This window comes from Callithrix jacchus, chromosome 10 (assembly GCF_049354715.1).
Source record: "Callithrix jacchus isolate 240 chromosome 10, calJac240_pri, whole genome shotgun sequence".
Classification (NCBI taxonomy): domain Eukaryota; kingdom Metazoa; phylum Chordata; class Mammalia; order Primates; family Cebidae; genus Callithrix; species Callithrix jacchus.
The window spans coordinates 68653890-68673299 of NC_133511.1; the positions used below are offsets into that span (position 1 = coordinate 68653890).

Consider the following 19410-nt stretch of genomic DNA (forward strand, 5'->3'; position numbering starts at 1 on the left):
CCTCCCGCTGAGGATCTTGGCACCTCATCATCGCCAGCTCTCAGAGAAGAAGGATTCAGTGAATGCTGTCTCTTAGATGGAAGCATGTGCCAGTAGGAGAGGAGCCCGGGGGACTGTGGGGAATTCTGGTCTGGCTGTGGCTAGACAGGGCACCTGTGGATGCCTTTATAGCTCCCTAATCAGTTAGTGCTTCTTGAAAACCAGCGGGCACTCTGCCTATGTTAACTCTTCAGGTCGCACACTGCAAGCTGTTCTCTTCCCCAGGGGCTAACCATGGTCCTCACCCATGGGGCCACTTTCTCGGAAATCACCCCTACACCCAGTGGTGAAGAGAGAAGGGCTGTAAAGCCATGTTATGGATATTTTTTGAATGAAATGAAAAAATATAAATAAATTTTAAAATATATTCATTTTGAAGAAAAGTAAATCAGAGAGATGGGGCATCACACAGACTTGCAGAGTTGAGGGGCATTCTGGAGCCATCTGAGTGTTTCTGTCTCCCTCACATCACAATCCACACCGATCGTGACTAACTTTGTCCATGTCTGCCCCACTCCATGGGGCATTCCTTAAGGACAGATACCAAGACTTGTTCCCTGTTGTAACTCCGGTGTCCAGCACACACAGGTGCCCTCAGGAAATGTGGAATGGAAGGATGGGTGGGTGGATGATGTGGTAATCAGACCAGGAGAGACCTAGCAGAAAGAAGACACCCCGAGTCAGATTTAGAAGGTCAGGCACATGATTTGGATGTTTTAGGGAAGAGAATGAGGGACTCGTGGGAAGTGAGTGCACAGAAAAGGAGACAGGAAGCCAGAAGAAAAAAAAATCTCTTGAGCGTGAGATAGAAGATCTTATGTTGGTGTGGTCTGAAAGCCTTGGGGATAGTTGAGGTGCTCTCCTCCCTAACCCTTCTCTTCACTCTTCTGCCTCCAAACGGACTTGGTGCTTGCTTGTTTCCACACAGGGCTTCATCAGGCTGGACATGTCCGAGTTCCAGGAGCGACATGAGGTGAATGACAGTCCTTGGTTGAAGCATGGTTTGTCAGCACGACTGCCTGGGTATTTCATGACTTGTCATTTGGGCCTTTGGGCCTCAGATCATTCCAGCAGCCTTGGGATTTGTCATTGGGAGCACAGGTGTGCAGCAGGGTCACCAATCTGTTTCACGTAGGATTTGCTCTAAAGAATAAACATTGAGAAGATCTATCTATCTGCCACACCAGGAGAGGGATAGCCAATTGTCTTTGTTGAGACAGGCAATCTTAACCGTGTATAAAGTCATCTTCCCATGCATGCCCCATGTTGAAAACTTGCACAGAAAGGCCTTCCTAGCATGTTTCCTTCCTTCCACCAGGTGGCCAAGTTTATCGGGTCCCCACCAGGCTACGTCGGCCATGAGGAGGGTGGCCAGCTGACCAAGAAGTTGAGGCAGTGCCCCAATGCTGTGGTGCTCTTTGATGAAGTAGACAAGGCCCATCCAGATGTGCTCACCATCATGCTGCAGCTGTTTGATGAGGTGAGAGTCGCCTTAGGCCAGGATGGAGTAGGGGGACACCTGGAGATATGGGGGGGCTGTGAACAGCAGAAAGCAAGGGCCCAGAGGCTAGCTGGTCTTTCCTTGGCTTCCTGCTCCCACATGCATACGTTCATTCATCCAGCAGATGCAGCTTAGCCCCTCTTCACCAGGGCACTCGAGGGAGGACCAGCCCTGCCTAAGAGTTGAAATTGTGTGGCTGCTCAGGCCACCTTCTAGAGAGACATGGTATGGCAGAGGTGCCATGAGAGAGACATGAATTTTTTGTTCCAGCTCTGCTCCTGACTGGTTTTGTGGCCTTGGCAAGTCACTGCCCATCTCTAGGCATCAGAGACCTCATGTGACAAACAAGGAGGGTAAATCAGAGAAGCCCCAAGAATCCTTCTGCCTCAGACAGCTTTTGCTCCTCCCTCTGTACCAAACGCTGTCTCCTGCAGTTCTTTAAAATGCTAACATTGTTGCTTTTAATGGTAAGATGCTGATATTCTGGTTCATGGGCCTTTCTCTTCTGAGAATCTGAGGATTCTCACAGACAGTCCAGTTCCCCTGCTGGTAATGGTACGTTCTGAATGGAGAGAGGAACACACTTCTGTCCAGTACCTTCTATGTACTAGACCTGTACTAAAGACTTTATAGACATTATCACTAATCCTCACAGGTAGGTAGAAAAATTCCTACCAGGCAAGGTAGAAATTGTCTCATTTTTTTACAGATGAAGAAACTGAGGTTCAGAAAGGTTATAAAAGATGTGCCTAAGGCCAGAGCTGCTGTGTAAAGAGCCAAGATTGGGCTGCAGATATGTCTGATTCCAGAGCCCCAGTTCTCCCCCATACCACTATTTACCTTCAGCCAGGCAAGGGATTGCGTATGATCGTGGAAAAGATGACTTCCACCTTTCCAGGGCCCTGCTCCATCAAAAGAGCATGAGGAGCCAAGGACTGAACCAGGGCTGAGGCCTCTGTTCTTCCGTGCAGGGGCTATATTAGCCAGCACCAGGCCATGAGTCCAGCTCACCTTTCTACCTAGCCTCCTGCAGCCCTGGGAAAATGGGAAGGTGGTTTACTTCCCATGTCACAGGAACACAGGGAGGAGACTCCTCCAGACTGAACAGCACATCAGGTACCAAGCCAGGAAGACCTAGATCCAGATCTCCTACCAGCTGCTCACTGCCTTTCCCACCTGGCCTAGCCTCCTTGCCCCTGCCCAATTCATTGGTATCTTCCTAGCTCTTCAGCTGCTCCCTCCCACAAACCTCCTGCTGAGGAAGAAGAGGCCAGTCCTTCAGAGGTCACAGACTCAGTTACTCACATGTGTACTGTGTACGCGGAGGCCTCCTTTCCAGCCTCTTGGTGGGATTCAAGTGCACAGTTATGGCCAGACCCAAACATGTCCTCTGGGAGCTCTCTGCCTGGTAGACAGGTGGAAAGGAGACATGGTAGTAGCTGGCATTTTGCATTTTATGTGCCATTCACAGTTTTAAGAGGTTTAAGTGTATCAGTTCAACCCTTTAAACAACCCTCCAAAGGTAGTTATTATTAGAGCCTCCATTGAACAGAGGTGAAAACTGAAGCCAAGTAAGATTAAGTAATTCGCCTGTGATCATGCAGCTGGGAAGAGAGAATCAAGGATTCAAACCCAGGCAACCCAGTTCTAGATCCTGCAGCTTGAATGACTGCCATGCTGCTAGGGCCAAAAGAGCCTGGTCAATCTCAGTGAGGCACTCAAGGGACAGGACAGGACAGCTCAGGGAGGGTGAGCATCGCAGCCTGTTTGATCTCTGGCATCCCTGGAGAGGTACCTCTGATGGCATTCTTGGCCGAGAAAGACGGAAGGCAACTGCTGACTGAAGTAGAAGCAGCCCTGCATGTAAGCCCTCTCTCCCCTACTCCACCACTCCACTCTACTGACTGCCTTTTAGGGGTTGATAGGAATTCCTTCCTGCAGCTGTTGTCACCCCTCTCCCCAGCCCCAGCCTACTATGGTTTCTAATGCTCTTGGTTCCATTGAGCAAAGCTGCCATCTAGGTTCACTTAGATTTATGCTCTTTGAGAACAGGTGCTTGTCGTGTTCACTTGAACCATTCCCAGATCCCACAAAGTCAGGGGAAATGTATTGACTTATTTAATCCAGCAGTAGTTTAGCAAACCTTCAAAGGGCTAGTAAGTACTAAGTGAGCAGAGTGGAGGGGCTGGCAGTAGGAAGCTAATGTGCAGAAGCGCAGGGCGTGAAGCAGCCTGGCATGCTCAGGGAGCTGCAGCTGGTCAGTACTACTCAATTGCAGAAGGAAAGCAAGGACAGAGTGGTAGAGAGGAGGTAGGTAAGGTAGACAGGGCGCAGTTAAAATGCCAGGCACAGAAGTGTGAATTTCTCTAGTAGAGAGTAACGAGTGTTTGAAAGACTTTAAGCAAGAAAGAAACAGTCAGATTTTCACTTTACAGAGATGCTGTGGGCAGCTGTATAGAGAATGGATGAGAAGGGAGAGTTCTCATCCAACAAGGAGACTGCTGGGGAGCCTAAGCTAGAGCTGGGAAGACCATGGGCTGGAGAAGCTTACTAGAAGGTTGACTGAGGAGAGAAGGAGGAGCCAATGGTGGCCAGTTGGCTGCTGTGGCCATCAGCTGAGGTGGGGAACTCAGTGGGAAGCAGCAGATTGGCGAGGAAGGTGAGACACTGGGATATGGAAATGTTGAAGGTGAGATGCCTGAGGGACATCCATGTGGAGATGGCCAAGAGGCCGTTCATCAGTTTCATGGGTCCGGAGTTTGGGAAAGGTCTGACTGAAAATAGTAGTCCAGGAATCCTTCAGCCCAGAGAGGTTAACAGAAGCCGCAGGAATAGATGGGGTCTCTAACCCAGGGAGTGTATAATGTGCGGAGAAAAGAGGACTACACACAGAGCCTTGGGACATATCAGGGAAGAGTCAAAACAGACTCACTAGGTAGGAAGCAAACCAAGCCAGGCATGGTGGGTCACACCTATAATCCCAGCACTCTGGAAGGCCAAAGCAGGCAGATCACTTGAGCTCAGGGGTTCGAGACCAGCTTGGGCAACATGGTGAAACCTTGTCTCTACAAAAAATACAAAAACCAGCTGGGTATAGTGGCATGTGCCTGTAGTCCTCACTACTCAGGAGGCTGAGGTGGGAGGATGGCTTGAGCCTCAGAAGCGGAGGTTGCAGTGAGCAGAGATTGCACCACTGTGCTCCAGCCTGGGCAACAGAGCCAGACCCTATCTCAAAAACAAAAAGGAGCAAACCGAAAGAATGTGGCTCATTTGTTTATTCATGAGGCACTGTGTGGGGCAGGGGGACACTGACAAAAGAGACGCAGCCCTGGCCTCACTATGACTAATGAGTGGGAGATGGGCCTCTAAAAAGCAGTTCAGTCCACTGTGGTCGGTGTTGTACTAGGGACGAGCAGCACTTATAGGGGCACCTAATTTAGGCTGGAGCTGTGAGGGAAGCACCCTCATCCCCACCCAGTCTAGTTTTCCCAAGCCTGGGCCCAGAAAAGCAAGAATCCTATTGCTCTCATCAAAGCAGGACTAATGCTGGCCACTTACAGGTGACCCCAGGGCAGAAGTCCCAGGAAAAGACTAGTCCCCAGAGAGCCCAGCCCCCACTCCTCCCATCAAGGATTCATATGTGAGATAGTGGCAGAGCAGCCCTGTAACCCAGGGGTAAGCATTCAGGCCCCACCCAGGATGTGCATGCTTTGGTTGTTAGAGGGAGGTGAGGCACAGACAGCTCCCTCTTTGGGATACATCTTTATTGCCAAGGAAACTGAGGGGAAGGAGACATGAGCACTGAAAATCACCCTTTGGGTCAGTTGTGCACTGCACCTGCTCCCCTCACCCACCTGGGACCCATCCTCAGGCCCAGTTATGAGCAGAGCTTTGATCTCTTAGAATGAAATTGCTGCTGGGTTATTGTTCTGGCCAGTATAGCAATGTGTGAACTCAGTCCTTGGGGATAAGCTCTGCAAAGTGAGTATGGAACACACACACACTGTCATATGCGTTACAGTGTCATACATGTTGGACATGTCTCTCACACACACACCCCTGGTGCCTAAAACTAGAACTGCCTTCAGTGGATTCTGTTGGATTAGAACCCATAAGCAGAGGATGAGAGTGAAAAGCTGCTGGTAAAAGCTCAAGGACATCCACTTGCACCCTTGTTTCCCCTCTTCCTGCCTCAAGGCAGGGACCACAGAGTGACCAGCTCCAGGACGTGGATCACCAGGCCCCTTGGGAATTAACAGTTTCTCAGAGGCCTGTCAGTGGAAAGCAAGGCTGGAAAGCACACCCAGGATGCAGTAAGTGCTCAGTTGATGCACAGTCCTTTCTCCTTTGCTCCTAAAGGGCAAGACTGGGTTTACCATAACACTGGCTTTAGAAGCAAGGGCTGACCCTGAAGCTCAGGCAGGGCCAGCATCCCTGGCTCAGGCAGAAGCCAACAGGCTGAGGTCAGTGATGTATCCCCAGAGCAGTGGTTTCTGGCTTGGCAGGAGCTGTGCTTTCTCTGCTCCCCAGAAGAAATCTCAGGCAGATCTCCTCCCTAGCATCTGTCCCAATTGCATCTCTCCAGTGAAGATCAAAGGATACAAACTGAATTGGGCAAAATTCTGAGAATTTCTGTTGAAGGAAAGAAAATAGCATGAGGCCTCATTCATCCAGCACCATTGGTGTGACCTCTGTAGCCTGGTGCAGAGGGAAGGGCATGGACTCTGAGGTCAGACAATTCAAGTCTCACCTCTACTATATCCTAGCTGTGAAACCTCAAACAAGTACTGAACCTATCTGAGCCTCAGCTTTTTTCTAGGGGTCCTAACTGCACCTACCTCCAAGGGTGGATGTGAAGATTCCGGCCTCCAGCAAGCAGGTGTCAATCACCTACTCTATATCAGACACTGTTCTGGGACACAGTGATGAACAAGACCCAGCCTCTGCCATCAGGGAGCCACTTACCTAGAAAGGAGTGGAATTGTACACACAAAGCACTAAGCAGAGCATCTGTGATGAAAGTAGAAGTCCCTGTCTGTGTTCAGCATTGTCACTCTGTCACTTGCTCTCAAGGAGTTCCTGATCATTGCTTTTGTTATCAATGATATAAAGTGCTATTGTACGATCATGCCCTTGAGGTTCACTGAGTGAGAGGGGCTCTGTACCCTTCAACTGATTGTCCCCAGAACGCTGTACTTTTATCGATCTTCTGTCTCTGCCCTCTGCTATTTGCTCCTTTTCTCTCTTTGGTGCATCTTTCTCCTGTTTAGATATCTCCTGTATCCCTTCTAGAAAGAGCTGAGGATTCCAAGGAAACACCCAAAGTGGTTAAAGAAGCAACCTCATTTTTTATCCTCTGTTAGGCCAGATGGCAGCTCCAAAGATAAGAGATTGTCCTGTTTCAATTCATTATATATCATCTACTACAGTAATAATAGCTCTGAACATTCTTACAGCATGGTTTACTAAGAATTTTGCAGATAACCACATCTGTTCCTCACAGTAGCTCTGTAAAGCACCCTCCTCTGAATTCCTACAGCATCCTGTGCTTCCCTTTATCATTATACTTAATATTGGAAGGTTATTGCTTGTTTCCTGTATCTCACTGCTTCTCTATACTGGGCGAATAGAGCCTAAGTTGAAGGCTTATTGAGACCCCAGTACCCCCACCACAGAGCCTGGCCCAGAATGGGCCTCCAAAAAATGTGTTGGTTGCACAAATGGATGTTTAACTCTGACTTCTGGATGCCAAGGATAGTGGGGTTCCCCAAGAGATACCAGAGAGTAAGTGCAGCCTTACCTGGAGGCACTCAGCAGTTAGACAGTAGCAGCCCAGGGCAGCAAGCACAGCAGCCAAGGGGCTAGTCCAGTGCTTAGAGAACCAAGAGGAGGGAGCAGCTGACCGCCGGGGCTGGAGGGAAACGGCTCTGTAGAGGCCTCCTGAAGGAGGTGAGAACTGAGAGTACTGAGGCCTACCCAGGCTCACAGCTTCCTGACTATATCTTTCCCTTCCCTTCCCAGGGCCGACTGACAGATGGAAAAGGGAAGACCATTGATTGCAAGGACGCCATCTTCATCATGACCTCCAATGTGGCCAGCGATGAGATCGCACAGCACGCGCTGCAGCTGAGGCAGGAAGCTTTAGAGATGAGCCGTAACCGTATTGCCGAAAACCTGGGTATGGTGGCTGACCTGAGCAGTCTGGGCCGGTGGCCGGGCCACCAGCCTATCTCCTAGGGAAGGATGGGACTGGGGCCATGGGCCCAGGTACAGGTGCTAGTGGGCAGCTCTGTCCCTAGCTGACACTGAGCAGACACCAGGCAAGACACCAAGTAGTGGAGGTTGAGGGAGAAACAGACAAAAGAGACAGTGCCCCTACTTCTTTAAGAAAGCCTCAAGTCTGTTGGGTGATAAGAGGGATCCAGGCATGAATGGACAGAGCTACACCAGGGTGGGAGGCCAGAAGCTGCCCAGGGTCTTAGGGGACTGAGGAGAGACGCACACGCAATAGATAGAGATGCTTTGGTGCAAGGAGGGAACACCAGATCAAAAACTCCATGGCAGTGGACACAGCCTTGTTCACCCAGGGCAGCTTCCTGCGTAGGTGGGCCCTCGAGAGTGCTGAAAAAAATGAGCACATCCAGCAGGAAGTCGTGTCTGTCACCTTTTCCATTCAAGATCAAGCCCTGCAGGCCCCTTTCTCCAAGTCAGGACTCAGGTCTTAATCCTGACGCTTCCTCTCCTCTCCTCTCCCTCCTTCACACAACTCTCACCCTAAGGAACCAGAGGCTTTGTACATAGGAGAGCTGCAAGGGCCTCAGAAAGTGCCTGGTCAGAGAAGACCAGGCTGAATCCCAGAGAGCCTGTGACTCTGGCCATGACCATACAGGCAGGCAGGACTAGGGTGCTTTCCATGGGCAGGCCAATGGGCAGGCACAGCCCCACAGGTCCCTGAGTGTGGGTAGTAAGCAGTTTATGATTCCATTTCCACAGGAGATGTCCAGATAAGTGACAAGATCACCATCTCAAAGAACTTCAAGGAGAATGTGATTCGCCCTATCCTGAAAGTAAGAGGTCTTTCTTGGCACTTCCCTGCTGGAGCCTAAGGTTGCGGGAGGGTGATCTTAGCCATCCTAAAGATCTGGAAGTCCCATAATTTCCCCAGTCGTCCCCCTGTGTCTGGTAATTTTCCTAACCCCTCTGGGTCACTGAGCTTATCCCACCCCTAACCTGGTTATGCAGGCTCACTTCCGGAGGGATGAGTTTCTGGGACGAATCAATGAGATCGTCTACTTCCTCCCCTTCTGCCACTCAGAGCTCATCCAACTCGTCAACAAGGAACTAAACTTCTGGGCCAAGAGAGTAAGAGGGGACTACCCATGGGTGGGGGCAGGATAGCCAGCCACTGGAAATCTGCAACACTGGACTGGGGGCACCCACATACACACAGAGGGTAGAGCACAGTGGCATGGGGCCAGTGGCCCTGGCCTCAGGTCAGAGTGGCAAGAGGTGGAAAGCAGTGGGCCACATGCAGGCACGCTATTATCTGACCCAACTCAGGCCAAGCAAAGACACAACATTACGCTGCTCTGGGACCGCGAGGTGGCAGACGTGCTGGTCGATGGCTACAACGTGCACTATGGCGCCCGCTCCATCAAACATGAGGTGAGCACAAGGAGCCTGAGAAATGAGGCGCCTCCACAGCCCCCTTCCCTGGGCCCCCCAGACCCAGTCTGCCTCCCTCAGTTTGAGCGGTGCCCATTCATAACCATAAACACATGATCACCAAGTAAAACCCCTGCTGGAGGGTAGCCAAATATGAACCCCCCTAGGACTGTGGGACTGGGCTGGGAGCCTCAGAAACAGCACAGTCCTGCACGCTAGCTGTTATTAGCACCTGTTGGCAAATGAGAAAACTGAGTCTCAGGCCCAAAGGAGGTCTCTGAGTTGCCCTAGCAGTAAGTGATGGAGGCCAGCCTCCAGGCTGGGTCCAGGCTGCAGTGGTTACCACCACTTCACCTCCCCACTCGCAGGTAGAGCGCCGTGTGGTAAACCAGCTGGCAGCAGCCTATGAGCAGGACCTGCTACCAGGGGGCTGCACTCTGCGCATCACAGTGGAGGACTCAGACAAGCAGCTACTCAAGAGCCCAGAACTGCCCTCACCCCAGGCCGAGAAGCGCCTCCCCAAGCTGCGGCTGGAGATCATCGACAAGGACAGCAAGACTCGCAAACTGGACATCCGGGCACCACTGCACCCTGAAAAGGTGTGCAACATCATCTAGCAGCCACCTGCCTACCTATATGCACCCTCACCATCCAATAAAAGCCCCTCGGCTGTGGCATGGTGACTCACCTATCTTCCCCTCATGCCTTTCCCATCTTTACCCAGCCTAAGGCCTGCTTACCTCCTCACAGCCCCTGAAGACCCTTCCTCAGTCCCAAAACCTGAAGGAGGAATTTTGCCCTACTCTGGCCCCTTTGTTTTGGGCCCATAACCTGCTAACAAGCCTTCAGGAGAGGAGCTGCCTTTCACCCCTTCAAGGCAAGGGGGAGAGGGAGGTCCCTTATTTCCTTCAGAATGCTCCCCATCCCCCATAGTTGCTGGACTCTCTCATGTTCCCAGGAAGCTCAGAAGTATGGCAGCTAAAAACACAGCTGGCTGGAAGAAGACAGGGACCAGACTGTGAACTGCCACCCTCTGGCAGCCCTCATGCAACTCAGTCCCCAGAATGGCTTCACTGGTAGTGGAGGAAGAGTTCGGAGGCCCAGGTGCAGATGGGTCTGCAATTTAGTCTGTAGCCTCCTCGTTCCATACCCTAAAATTCTAAGGGAAGGGACCCATAGAACCTTGCCTGTTTGCACTACTGTATTATGCCCACTGTTCCTCCCCACCCCATGTCCTGGGGTCAGGCCAGACCATGTTTCTTCAGCCTTGGGGACTAGGCCAGTGTTGGACACCTCTAGGAGGAGGCCTGACTGGTTCATTACCCTCACCTACTCAAACTGAGCAGCAGTCCCAGATAACCAAGGAAGCTCAGCTCTGCAGGGCCTCCTTCAAAAGACTAACATCGCAGACATTAGGAAGCTGTAGGGAGAGAGACCATAGGTTTAACCTCTGCCCATGTGGCCATGGAGTTGTCCTCAGCCCTGTCTGTACTGCTTTTCTAAATGAGCCTGGAATAAACATGCAGTTTATTCAGTCTGCATGTTAGTCACTAAGCAGAGGGTCTGGACACCATCCCCCAGGGGCATTTCACAGACCAGCCAATGTTTCAAGCCCACCTTAGCCAGGCACAGTAAGGCTTGGTGCATCCTTGGGCACCATCTGCAGTAAGCACCGCTGATAAGCACTCCATCCACCTTCCCGCTGCAGGCCCTTTGTGGAATCCTCAGGAAGTGTGTCCTTAGCTAGTCTCTTTTAGGAAGCAGAGAATGGGGCCAGGAATCAAACTCTCATAGGTAATGGAAGCATGTCCTAATGGTATGATGGATATGAGGCAGTCAGAATCCAGGGTGTGGGCTCCAGAAGATGCTTGGATCACTGTCTACCCCTGAGGGCCTGTTGCTCCCTACCTCAGTGACTGCTTTTCTTTTCATTGTTTTTTTACTTTTTGTTTAGAAATAATTTTAGACTTACAGAAAGTAGCAGAAATAGTAGAAAATTCCCATGTACTTTTCATCTAGCTTCTCCCAATGGTAACCTCTTACAAAGCCATACTATAGCTTATCAAAACCAGGAAATTGCCGTGTGTGATGGCTTATCCCTGTAATCCCAGCACTTTAAGACGCCGAGGCCGGTGGATCACCTGATATCAGGAGTTCGAGACCAGCCTGGCCAACATGGTGAAACCCTGTCTCTACTAAAAATACAAAAATTAGCCGGGCATGTTGGTGGGTGCCTGTAACTCCAGCTACTCAGGAGGCTGAGGCGGGAGAATCACTTGAACCTGGGAGTTGGAGATTGCAGTGAGCTAGATCACGCCACTGCACTCCAGCCTGGGCGACAAAGTGAGACTCCTTCTCAAAAACCAAAACCAGGAAGTTAACATTGATAAACTACTACTAACTAATCTATGGACATTCAAATTTTGCCAGTTTTCCCCTTGATGTCCTTTTTCTGGTCCAGGATCCCACATTGCATTTCGTTGTTGTGTTTCCTTCATCTGTCAGCCTGTGACAGTTTCTCCATTTTACTTTGTCTTTTATGACCTTGCCACTTTGGAAGAGTCCAGGCCAGTTACTTCATAGAATATTCCCCAATTTGAGTTTGTCTAATGTTTTTACATGATGTAATTGAGGGTCTGCATTTTTGGCAAGACAACCGCAGAAGTGATATTGTGCCCTTCGTAGTGCCTCCCAGGAAAGGGTGGTGGTAACTTTTTGTTTGTTTTGGGGTTTTGAGACGGAATCCCACTCTGTTGCCCAGGCTGGAGTGCAGTGGTGCAATCTCAGCTCACTGCAACCGCCACCTCCAGGGTTCAAGTGATTCTCCTGCCTCAGCCTGCTGAGTAGCTGGGATTACAGGTGCCCACCACCACACCCAGCTAATTTTTGTATTTGTAATAGAGACAGGGTTTAGCCATGTTGGCCAGGCTGGTCTCTAACTCCTGACCTCAGGTGATCCACCCACCTTTGCCTCCCAAAGTGCTGGGATTACAGGTGTAAGCCACCATGCCCAGCCTAGGTGGTGGTAATTTTGATCACATGGCTAAGGTGGTATGTGCCAGGTTTCTCCACTGTAAAATTAGGAATTTTCTCTTTGAAATTAATAAGAATCTTCTGGGGAGATACTTTGAAGCTGTGTGAATGTCTCATTTATCGTTAAAATTTTGCCTGCTGATTTTCGTTTCCGTCATCAATGATTCTTGCTTATCACAGATATTGATGTTGCGCTTGCCTAATGGTGACTTTATTTCCTTATTTTACCTGTATTTATTAATTGGTATTCCACTATAAAGAAGAGCTGTCCCTTCTCCTCATTTATTTATTTGATAATTTATATCAGTATGAATGAATGGTACCTGTTTTATTCTACAGGTTATAATCTAATGCTAACATAGTTTATTTTGTTGCTCAAATCGGCTCAGATTTGGCCAGTGAGAACTCATTCAGTAATGAGTACTCATTGGCACCTGTGTTGTTTCAACATTGCCCCATCACTTTTCAAGCATTTTCTGGCACCACAAGATGTTTCAGGCTTACTCCTCTTTTCCCTGTCTCAGCCCTGATATCTGTCATTTCTCTAAGAAGCTCCCAGTTCCTTTTATTCGAGAAAAAAGGAACTTAGAAACCAAGTAGTTTCTTGGTACCATTTAAAACAAAGTCTGGAAACCAAGATCTGGACACAGTATATATTCCTGGCTAGAGTCTCATTGCTGGAGTGTCATTGCTTATAGACCATTTCAACCCACAAAGCTGGAAAACATATATGTATGTATGTTAAAACATGCAAATACATATACCTGAATTTATTATTCTATCCATCTGTATGTTATTAAAAACCATGAGCCAGGTACAGTGGCTCATGACTATAATCTCAGCATTTTGGGAGGCCAAGGTGGGAGGATCACTTGAGCCCAGGAGTTCAAGACCAGCCTGGGCATCATTCCAAGACCTCATCCTCCAAAACTTAAAAAAAAAAAAAATGTAGCCAGGCATGGCGGCACATTTCTGTAGTCCTAGCTACTTAGGAGGCTGAGGCAGGAGGATTGCTTGAGTTCAGGATGTCAAGGCTGTAATGAGCTGTGATTGTACCACTGCACTGCAGCCTGAGTGACAGAGCAAGACCCTGTCTCATATTTTTAAAAATAAATAAAAACCATGAGTTTAGATATGGTTTTAATCTAATACTCTAGGGTTTGTGACTGCCATTTGTATAAACTTACTATTCTTTTCTGCTTTTTCTTCTGCTATCTCTGTTTCTGCTCCTTTCTTTCTTTTTGATGTTCAGACATCCCATAGAGGCTCTAGTTAAGTCAGCCAGTGACCATCCTGTGTGCAGTATTCCTACTCGATAGATGTCTTATGCCCGGCTCTCAGTCTGTTGGTTCAGTTAACTGTGGCCAGGAACACTAGGCAGATAACTCAAAATCAGATCACTTTTTTTTTCCTTTTTTTTTTTTTATTGTTTTTCTTTTTTTTTATTATTTTGGTTTTTTTTATTATTTTTTTTCTCTTTAATCAGATCACTTTTATACAAGAAAACCAAATAGCCACCTTCTTAAGAATAGAATAAGGAGACAGGGTAGAACCTTAGTCTAAGGAAACCAATTAAGAACCACTTCTTCCAGAGATTCTCTGCCAGACCTCCTAGGTGGTGATGGCCCATATCTTTTCCACAGCATCCTAGGCAATGCTCAGCTCACTGTGCTACCTGTTCTAAGTCTTCATCACTAGAATGTAAGCTCGAAGAGGGTGGATACCCAACTGTTCAGCCATTCATAGAACCTGCCACAGTGCTCGCACATGACAAATGCTCCAGGAATATTTGGGTGTGTGGATGGGATCTGCAGCAAGCACAGATCTCACTTGGCCCTGGAACAGAAAAGTATTGTTTGTTTTCTCCTCACGTTTCTATTTGTCATATCATTGTGGCCAGGCAGTGGGACCCACCAGGATTGGAGCTCTGAGAAAATGCAGCAAGGTAAGACCCAGATTTCTTTTTTTTTTTTAAACAGAGTCTTGCTCTGTAACCCAGGCTGGAGTGTGGTTTTGCCATGTCGGCTCACTGCAACTTCCACCTCTGGTTCAAGTGGTTCTCATGCCTCAGCCTCCAAGTAGCTGGGACTATTGGCATGCGCCACCACTCCCACCTAATTTTTTGTTGTTGTACTTTTAGTAGAGATGGGGTTTTACCATGTTTGCCAGGCTAGTCCCAAATTCCTGGTCTCAAATGATCTACTCGCCTTGGCCTCCCAAAAGCCGAGATTATAGGCATGAACCACTGTACCCAGCCCCAGATTCCCTATTAAGGATCCTAGAATATATGAGACCGGGCTTGGAAATGAAAGTGCAACACATTTATTATTCAAAAGGAAAAACTCAAAGGCATGAAGTGATTTTTAAATTTAGAGAAATTCCTCAGTATAGTAAAAGAAGAAAAGGAAATATAGGAGAAAAACACATTTAAACCGTTAAAAAAAAGAAAATGGGCCAATAAAGATAAAAGCTAAAGTTAACACGGTAGAAAAAAAAAATAAATTAAAAAACAATTCTTTGAAAGCACCAATAAAATAGATAAAACATCCTGAGCCTGATAAAAGGTGAACGGAGCCAAAAAAGAACAAACTTAGGAATGAGAAATTAGACATAACCATATAAAGGAATTGAGAATAATAATAGAACTCTATGGAAACAAAATTTGAAATCAGAGCAAATGGATAATTTCCCAGCAAACACTGATCCTAGACGTAGTTTTAATAGGCCAATTGATTACCCAAGAAGAAATTGGAAAGGTGATTAAAATTTTATCTTTTTTCAGCACCATAAGACAGGGTGAAAAATATATAAAATTTTATCCTTGAAAAGATTGTTGGCCAGGTGTGGTGGCTCACACCTGTAATCCTAGCACTTTGGGAGGCCAAGGTGGGCAGATCACTTGAGCCCAGGAGTTTAAGACCAGCCTGGGCAACATGGCAAGATCCCACATCTACTAAAAATACCCAAATTAGCCACCTGTGCTGGTGCATGCCTGCAGTCACAGCTACTTGGGAGGCTGAGGTGGGGAAGACTGTTGAAGCCCAGGAAGCCCAGGTTGCCGCGAACCAAGATTGCACCACTGCACTCCAGCCTGGGTGACAGTGAGACTGTCCCAAAAACAAATAAAAAATAAAAGTTTGTGTTTTTAAACTTTTTAATTAAAAAACATGGGAAATTGTACAGATCACATGTATGCAGCTCAGTGAATGATTACAAAGTAAACACTCTCCTGTAGCCATCACTCAACCCCCAAAATAGATGAGTTTTAACTATTATCTAAGCTACCATTGTACTCAAACGCAGTAAAATGCCAGAAAGAATGCTACAGCCTAATCTCACCTATGACCATAGATGCAAAATTAAGTTGAATTGTACACTCTGATTACATAAGCTTTATTTTAGCAATACAAGGCTCAGTGTCAGGAAATTTAATTTATTACATCAAGAACTTAAATGTTATTTAAATGTCTAGAGTGATAGTATTTTAAATTTTCTTATTTTGATAATTATGATTATGGAAGAGAATGTCCTTGTTTTTAGAAAATGTAAGTATTTAGAAGTTAAAGGTAAACCTCTAATTTGATTTGCCAGCATTTCAGAAAACCACACACACACAGAGAGAGAATGATAAAGCAAAAAGTAAGGTGTTGGCTGGGCACGGTGGCTCACACCTGTGATTCCAACACTTTGGGATGCCCAGGCAGGTATATCACCTAGGTCAAGAGTTTGAGACCATCCTGGCTAACATAGTGAAACCCCTCTTTACTGAAAATATAAACATTAGCCAGGCATGGTGGCACATGCCTATAATCCCAGCTATTTGGGAGGCTGAGGCACGAGAATTCATTGAACCTGGAGGCAGATGTTACAGGAAGCCTGAGTGAGACTGTCTCAGAAACAAACAAACAAATGTTAATATTTGGGAAATCTGAGGGAACAATGTACATGAATTCTTTGTATTATTTTTACAACTTTTCTCTAAGTTTAGAGTTATTTCAGGCCAGGCATGATAGTGCATGCCTGTATTCCCAGCTACTTGACGCTGAGGTGGGAAGATTCCTTGAGCCTAGGAGTTTGAGGTTATAGTGAGCTATGATCATGCCACTGCATTCCAGGCTGCCACCCTATCTCCAAAAAAAAAAAAAAAAAAAGGTACAGTAGCTCACACCTGTAATCCCAACACTGAGGAGCCAAGCCAAGTGGATCGGTTGAGCCCAGGAATTCAAGACCAGCCTGAGAAACATGGTGAAACCCCATCTCAGCAAAAAATTAGTTGGATATCGTGGCATGCACCAGTAGTCTCAGCTGCTTGGGAGGCTGAGGTGGGATTATCACTTGAGCTTGGGAGGCAGAGGTTGCTGTGAGATAAGATCATGCCACTGCACTCCAGCCTGAGCAACAGAGCAAGACCCTGTCTAAAAATGGGGGGGGGGGGGGGCTATAGTAAAAGCCCATTAGCATTAATAAGAAAATTGGGTATCTGAATAAAAGATAGCTGCACAAAAATCCATTGTTTTCGGTATTCTAGCAATAATCAACTAGAAACAGTAACAAAAGAAAAACATTCCATTTACAATTACAGCAAGTAGGTACACGTATTTGCTCATATATATATATAACCTACTTCTGTAAGGGAGCAGAACTGGGCAATTCAGGGAGAGCAATGGAAGGGAAACATTGATATGTTATTTTAAATACTTTTTAGTATGTTTTGAACCATATTAATGTATTACCTGTTCAAAATAAATTTAACAAGAAAACCATATTAAAGGGCATAAAAATAAGATCTGACAAATGAAAAAACATACCAAATTTTAGAAAGGGTGATTTAATAATATTAAAATATACAATCTTAATATGTAATTTAATATAAAACCTAATAACTAATTTAATACAAATCTAATTGACAGCACTTTTAGTTGAATAAAGTTAAGGTCATATTGCACTACTATTTCCAGAGGTGATGCTATATGCAGTTACTGTTTTCTGGGTCTAGGCTCTCAGGAAATAGACATTACTACTTTTGCAGTTCCGTCTTGACAGTATGCAAAAATTAGGGAAAATGTAAATTTACCATTAACACACACCCTAAATGCAATTATGAGAAAGAGAAGGGTTGTTGCCTGTGGCTGGAGTATGAGTGTGGAGAAGAGAGGAAATTGGTAGAAAATGAAACTACAGAGAGGCAAGGTTCCTGATTTCAAAGTGCCTTGAATGCCATGCTAAGGGAAGGAAATGACCAGATTTGTGGTGGGTTTTGTTTTTGTTTGTTATTGTTTTTGTTTTTGTTGTACTTTAAGTTCTGGGGTATATGTGCAGAATGTGCAGGTTTGTTACACAGGTATACGTGTGCCATGGTGGTTTGCTGCATCCATCATCCCATCATCTACATTAGGTATTTCTCCTAATGCTATCCCTCCCCTATTCCCCATCCCCTGCTATCCCTCCCCTGGCCCCCGACTCCGCAACAGGCCCTGGTGTGTGATGTTCCTTCCATGTGTCCATGTGTTCTCATTGTTCAACACCCACACCCACTTATGAGTGAGAACTTGCAGTGTTTGGTTTTTTTGTTCTTGTGTCCATTTGCTGAGAATGATGGTTTCCAGCTTTATCCAGCTTTATGCATATGGCTGCATAGTATTATGGCTGCCACATTTTCTTTATCCAGTCCATCATTCATGGGCATTTGGGTTGGTTCCAAGTCTTTGCTATTGTGAACAGTGCCGAAATAAACATGGGCATGTGTATTTATAATAGAATGATTTCTAATCCTTTGGGTATATACCCAGTAATGGGATTGCTGGGTCAAATGGTATTTCTAGTTCTAGATCCCTGAGGAATCGCATTGTCAGGGATAATTAAATTAAATTAGTTTAATACATTGTCTTCCACAATGATTAAACTAATTTACACTCCCACCAACAGTGTAAAAGCATTTCTATTTCTCCACATCCTCTCCAGCATCTATCTCCTGATTTTTTAATGATCACCATTCTAACTGGTGTGAGATGGTGTCTCATTGTGGTTTTGATTTGCATTTCTCTAATTAGCAGTGATGATGAGCTTTTTTTCATGTTTGTTGCCCGCATAAATGTCTTCCGTTGAGAAGTGTCTGTTCATATCCTTTGCCCACTTTTTGATGGGGTTGTTTTTTTCTTGTAAATTTGTTTAAGTTCTTTGTAAATTCGGGATATTAGCCCTTTGTCAGATGGGTAGATTGCAAAAATTTTTTCCCATTCTGTTGGTTGTCAGTTTAATGATAATTTATTTTGTTGTGCAGAAGCTCTTTAGTCTACTTAGATCCCATTTGTCTATTTTGGCTTTTGTTGCCATTGCTTTTGATGTTTAGTCATGAAGTCCTTCCCTATGCCTGTGTTCTAAATGGTATTGCCTAGGTTTTCTTCTAGGATTTTTATGGTGTTAGGTCTTACGTTTAAATCTTTCATCCATCTGGAGTTAATTTTTGTATAAGGTGTGAGGAAAGGATCCAGTTTCAGCTTTCTGCATATGGCTAGCCAGTTTTCCCAGCACCATATGTTTTAAAAGACCTTCTGTTTGCATTGTGTGGAATGATTTGGGATGACTTACGACCAGTATAAAACAGATAGAGTGATTTCAGGCAAACTCTCTTCCACCTCAAAGAGAAATATTTAATATATGTAATAAAACAAAAAGTTTAATACACAACTAGACTTAAAACCAAGAATGGGAAATTCCAGCCATGTGCTGTGGCTCATGCACTTTGGGAGGCTGAGGCAGGCAGATCGCCTGAGGTCAGGAGTTCAAGACCAGCCTGGCCAACATGGCGAAACCCTGTCTCTACTAAAAATACAAAAATTAGCCAGGCGTGGTGGCATATATCTGTAATCCCAGCTACTCAGGGGGCTGAGGCAGAAGAATTGCTTGAACCAGGAGACAGAGGTTGCAGTGAGCCAGGATCACACCACTGTACTCCAGCCTGAGTGACAGTGAGACTCCATCTCAAAAAACAAAAAGGGGGAAGTCTCTAGGTGCCAGAAATGAATGGAACCTAAAATGTAGAGAGTGAGTGAAAGTAGAGACCAACGAGTTCATAGAGACTTGAGACCAGATATAAGCCTAATGGCTGGGTACTAGGGCTTCAACAGTGAGACACGAGTCTCAAAAGACCTTCTCTGTGTGAAATGAGGACT

General features: G+C 46.4%; 1 protein-coding gene across 2 annotated transcripts in view; it reads left to right on the forward strand.

Moving 5' to 3' along the window:
* Positions 1 to 12519, forward strand: part of CLPB (ClpB family mitochondrial disaggregase) — a 151893-nt gene extending 139374 nt beyond the window's left edge. For both annotated transcript variants that reach the window (XM_002754832.6, XM_009007492.5), the window contains 7 exons: positions 968 to 1012; positions 1358 to 1519; positions 7562 to 7718; positions 8534 to 8607; positions 8783 to 8902; positions 9101 to 9205; positions 9574 to 12519. In XM_002754832.6, the coding sequence (XP_002754878.1) occupies positions 968 to 1012; positions 1358 to 1519; positions 7562 to 7718; positions 8534 to 8607; positions 8783 to 8902; positions 9101 to 9205; positions 9574 to 9822 (912 nt within the window). In that variant the 3' untranslated portion in view covers positions 9823 to 12519. The remainder of the gene's footprint in view (positions 1 to 967; positions 1013 to 1357; positions 1520 to 7561; positions 7719 to 8533; positions 8608 to 8782; positions 8903 to 9100; positions 9206 to 9573) is intronic.
* The last annotated feature ends 6891 nt before the right edge of the window (positions 12520 to 19410 follow it).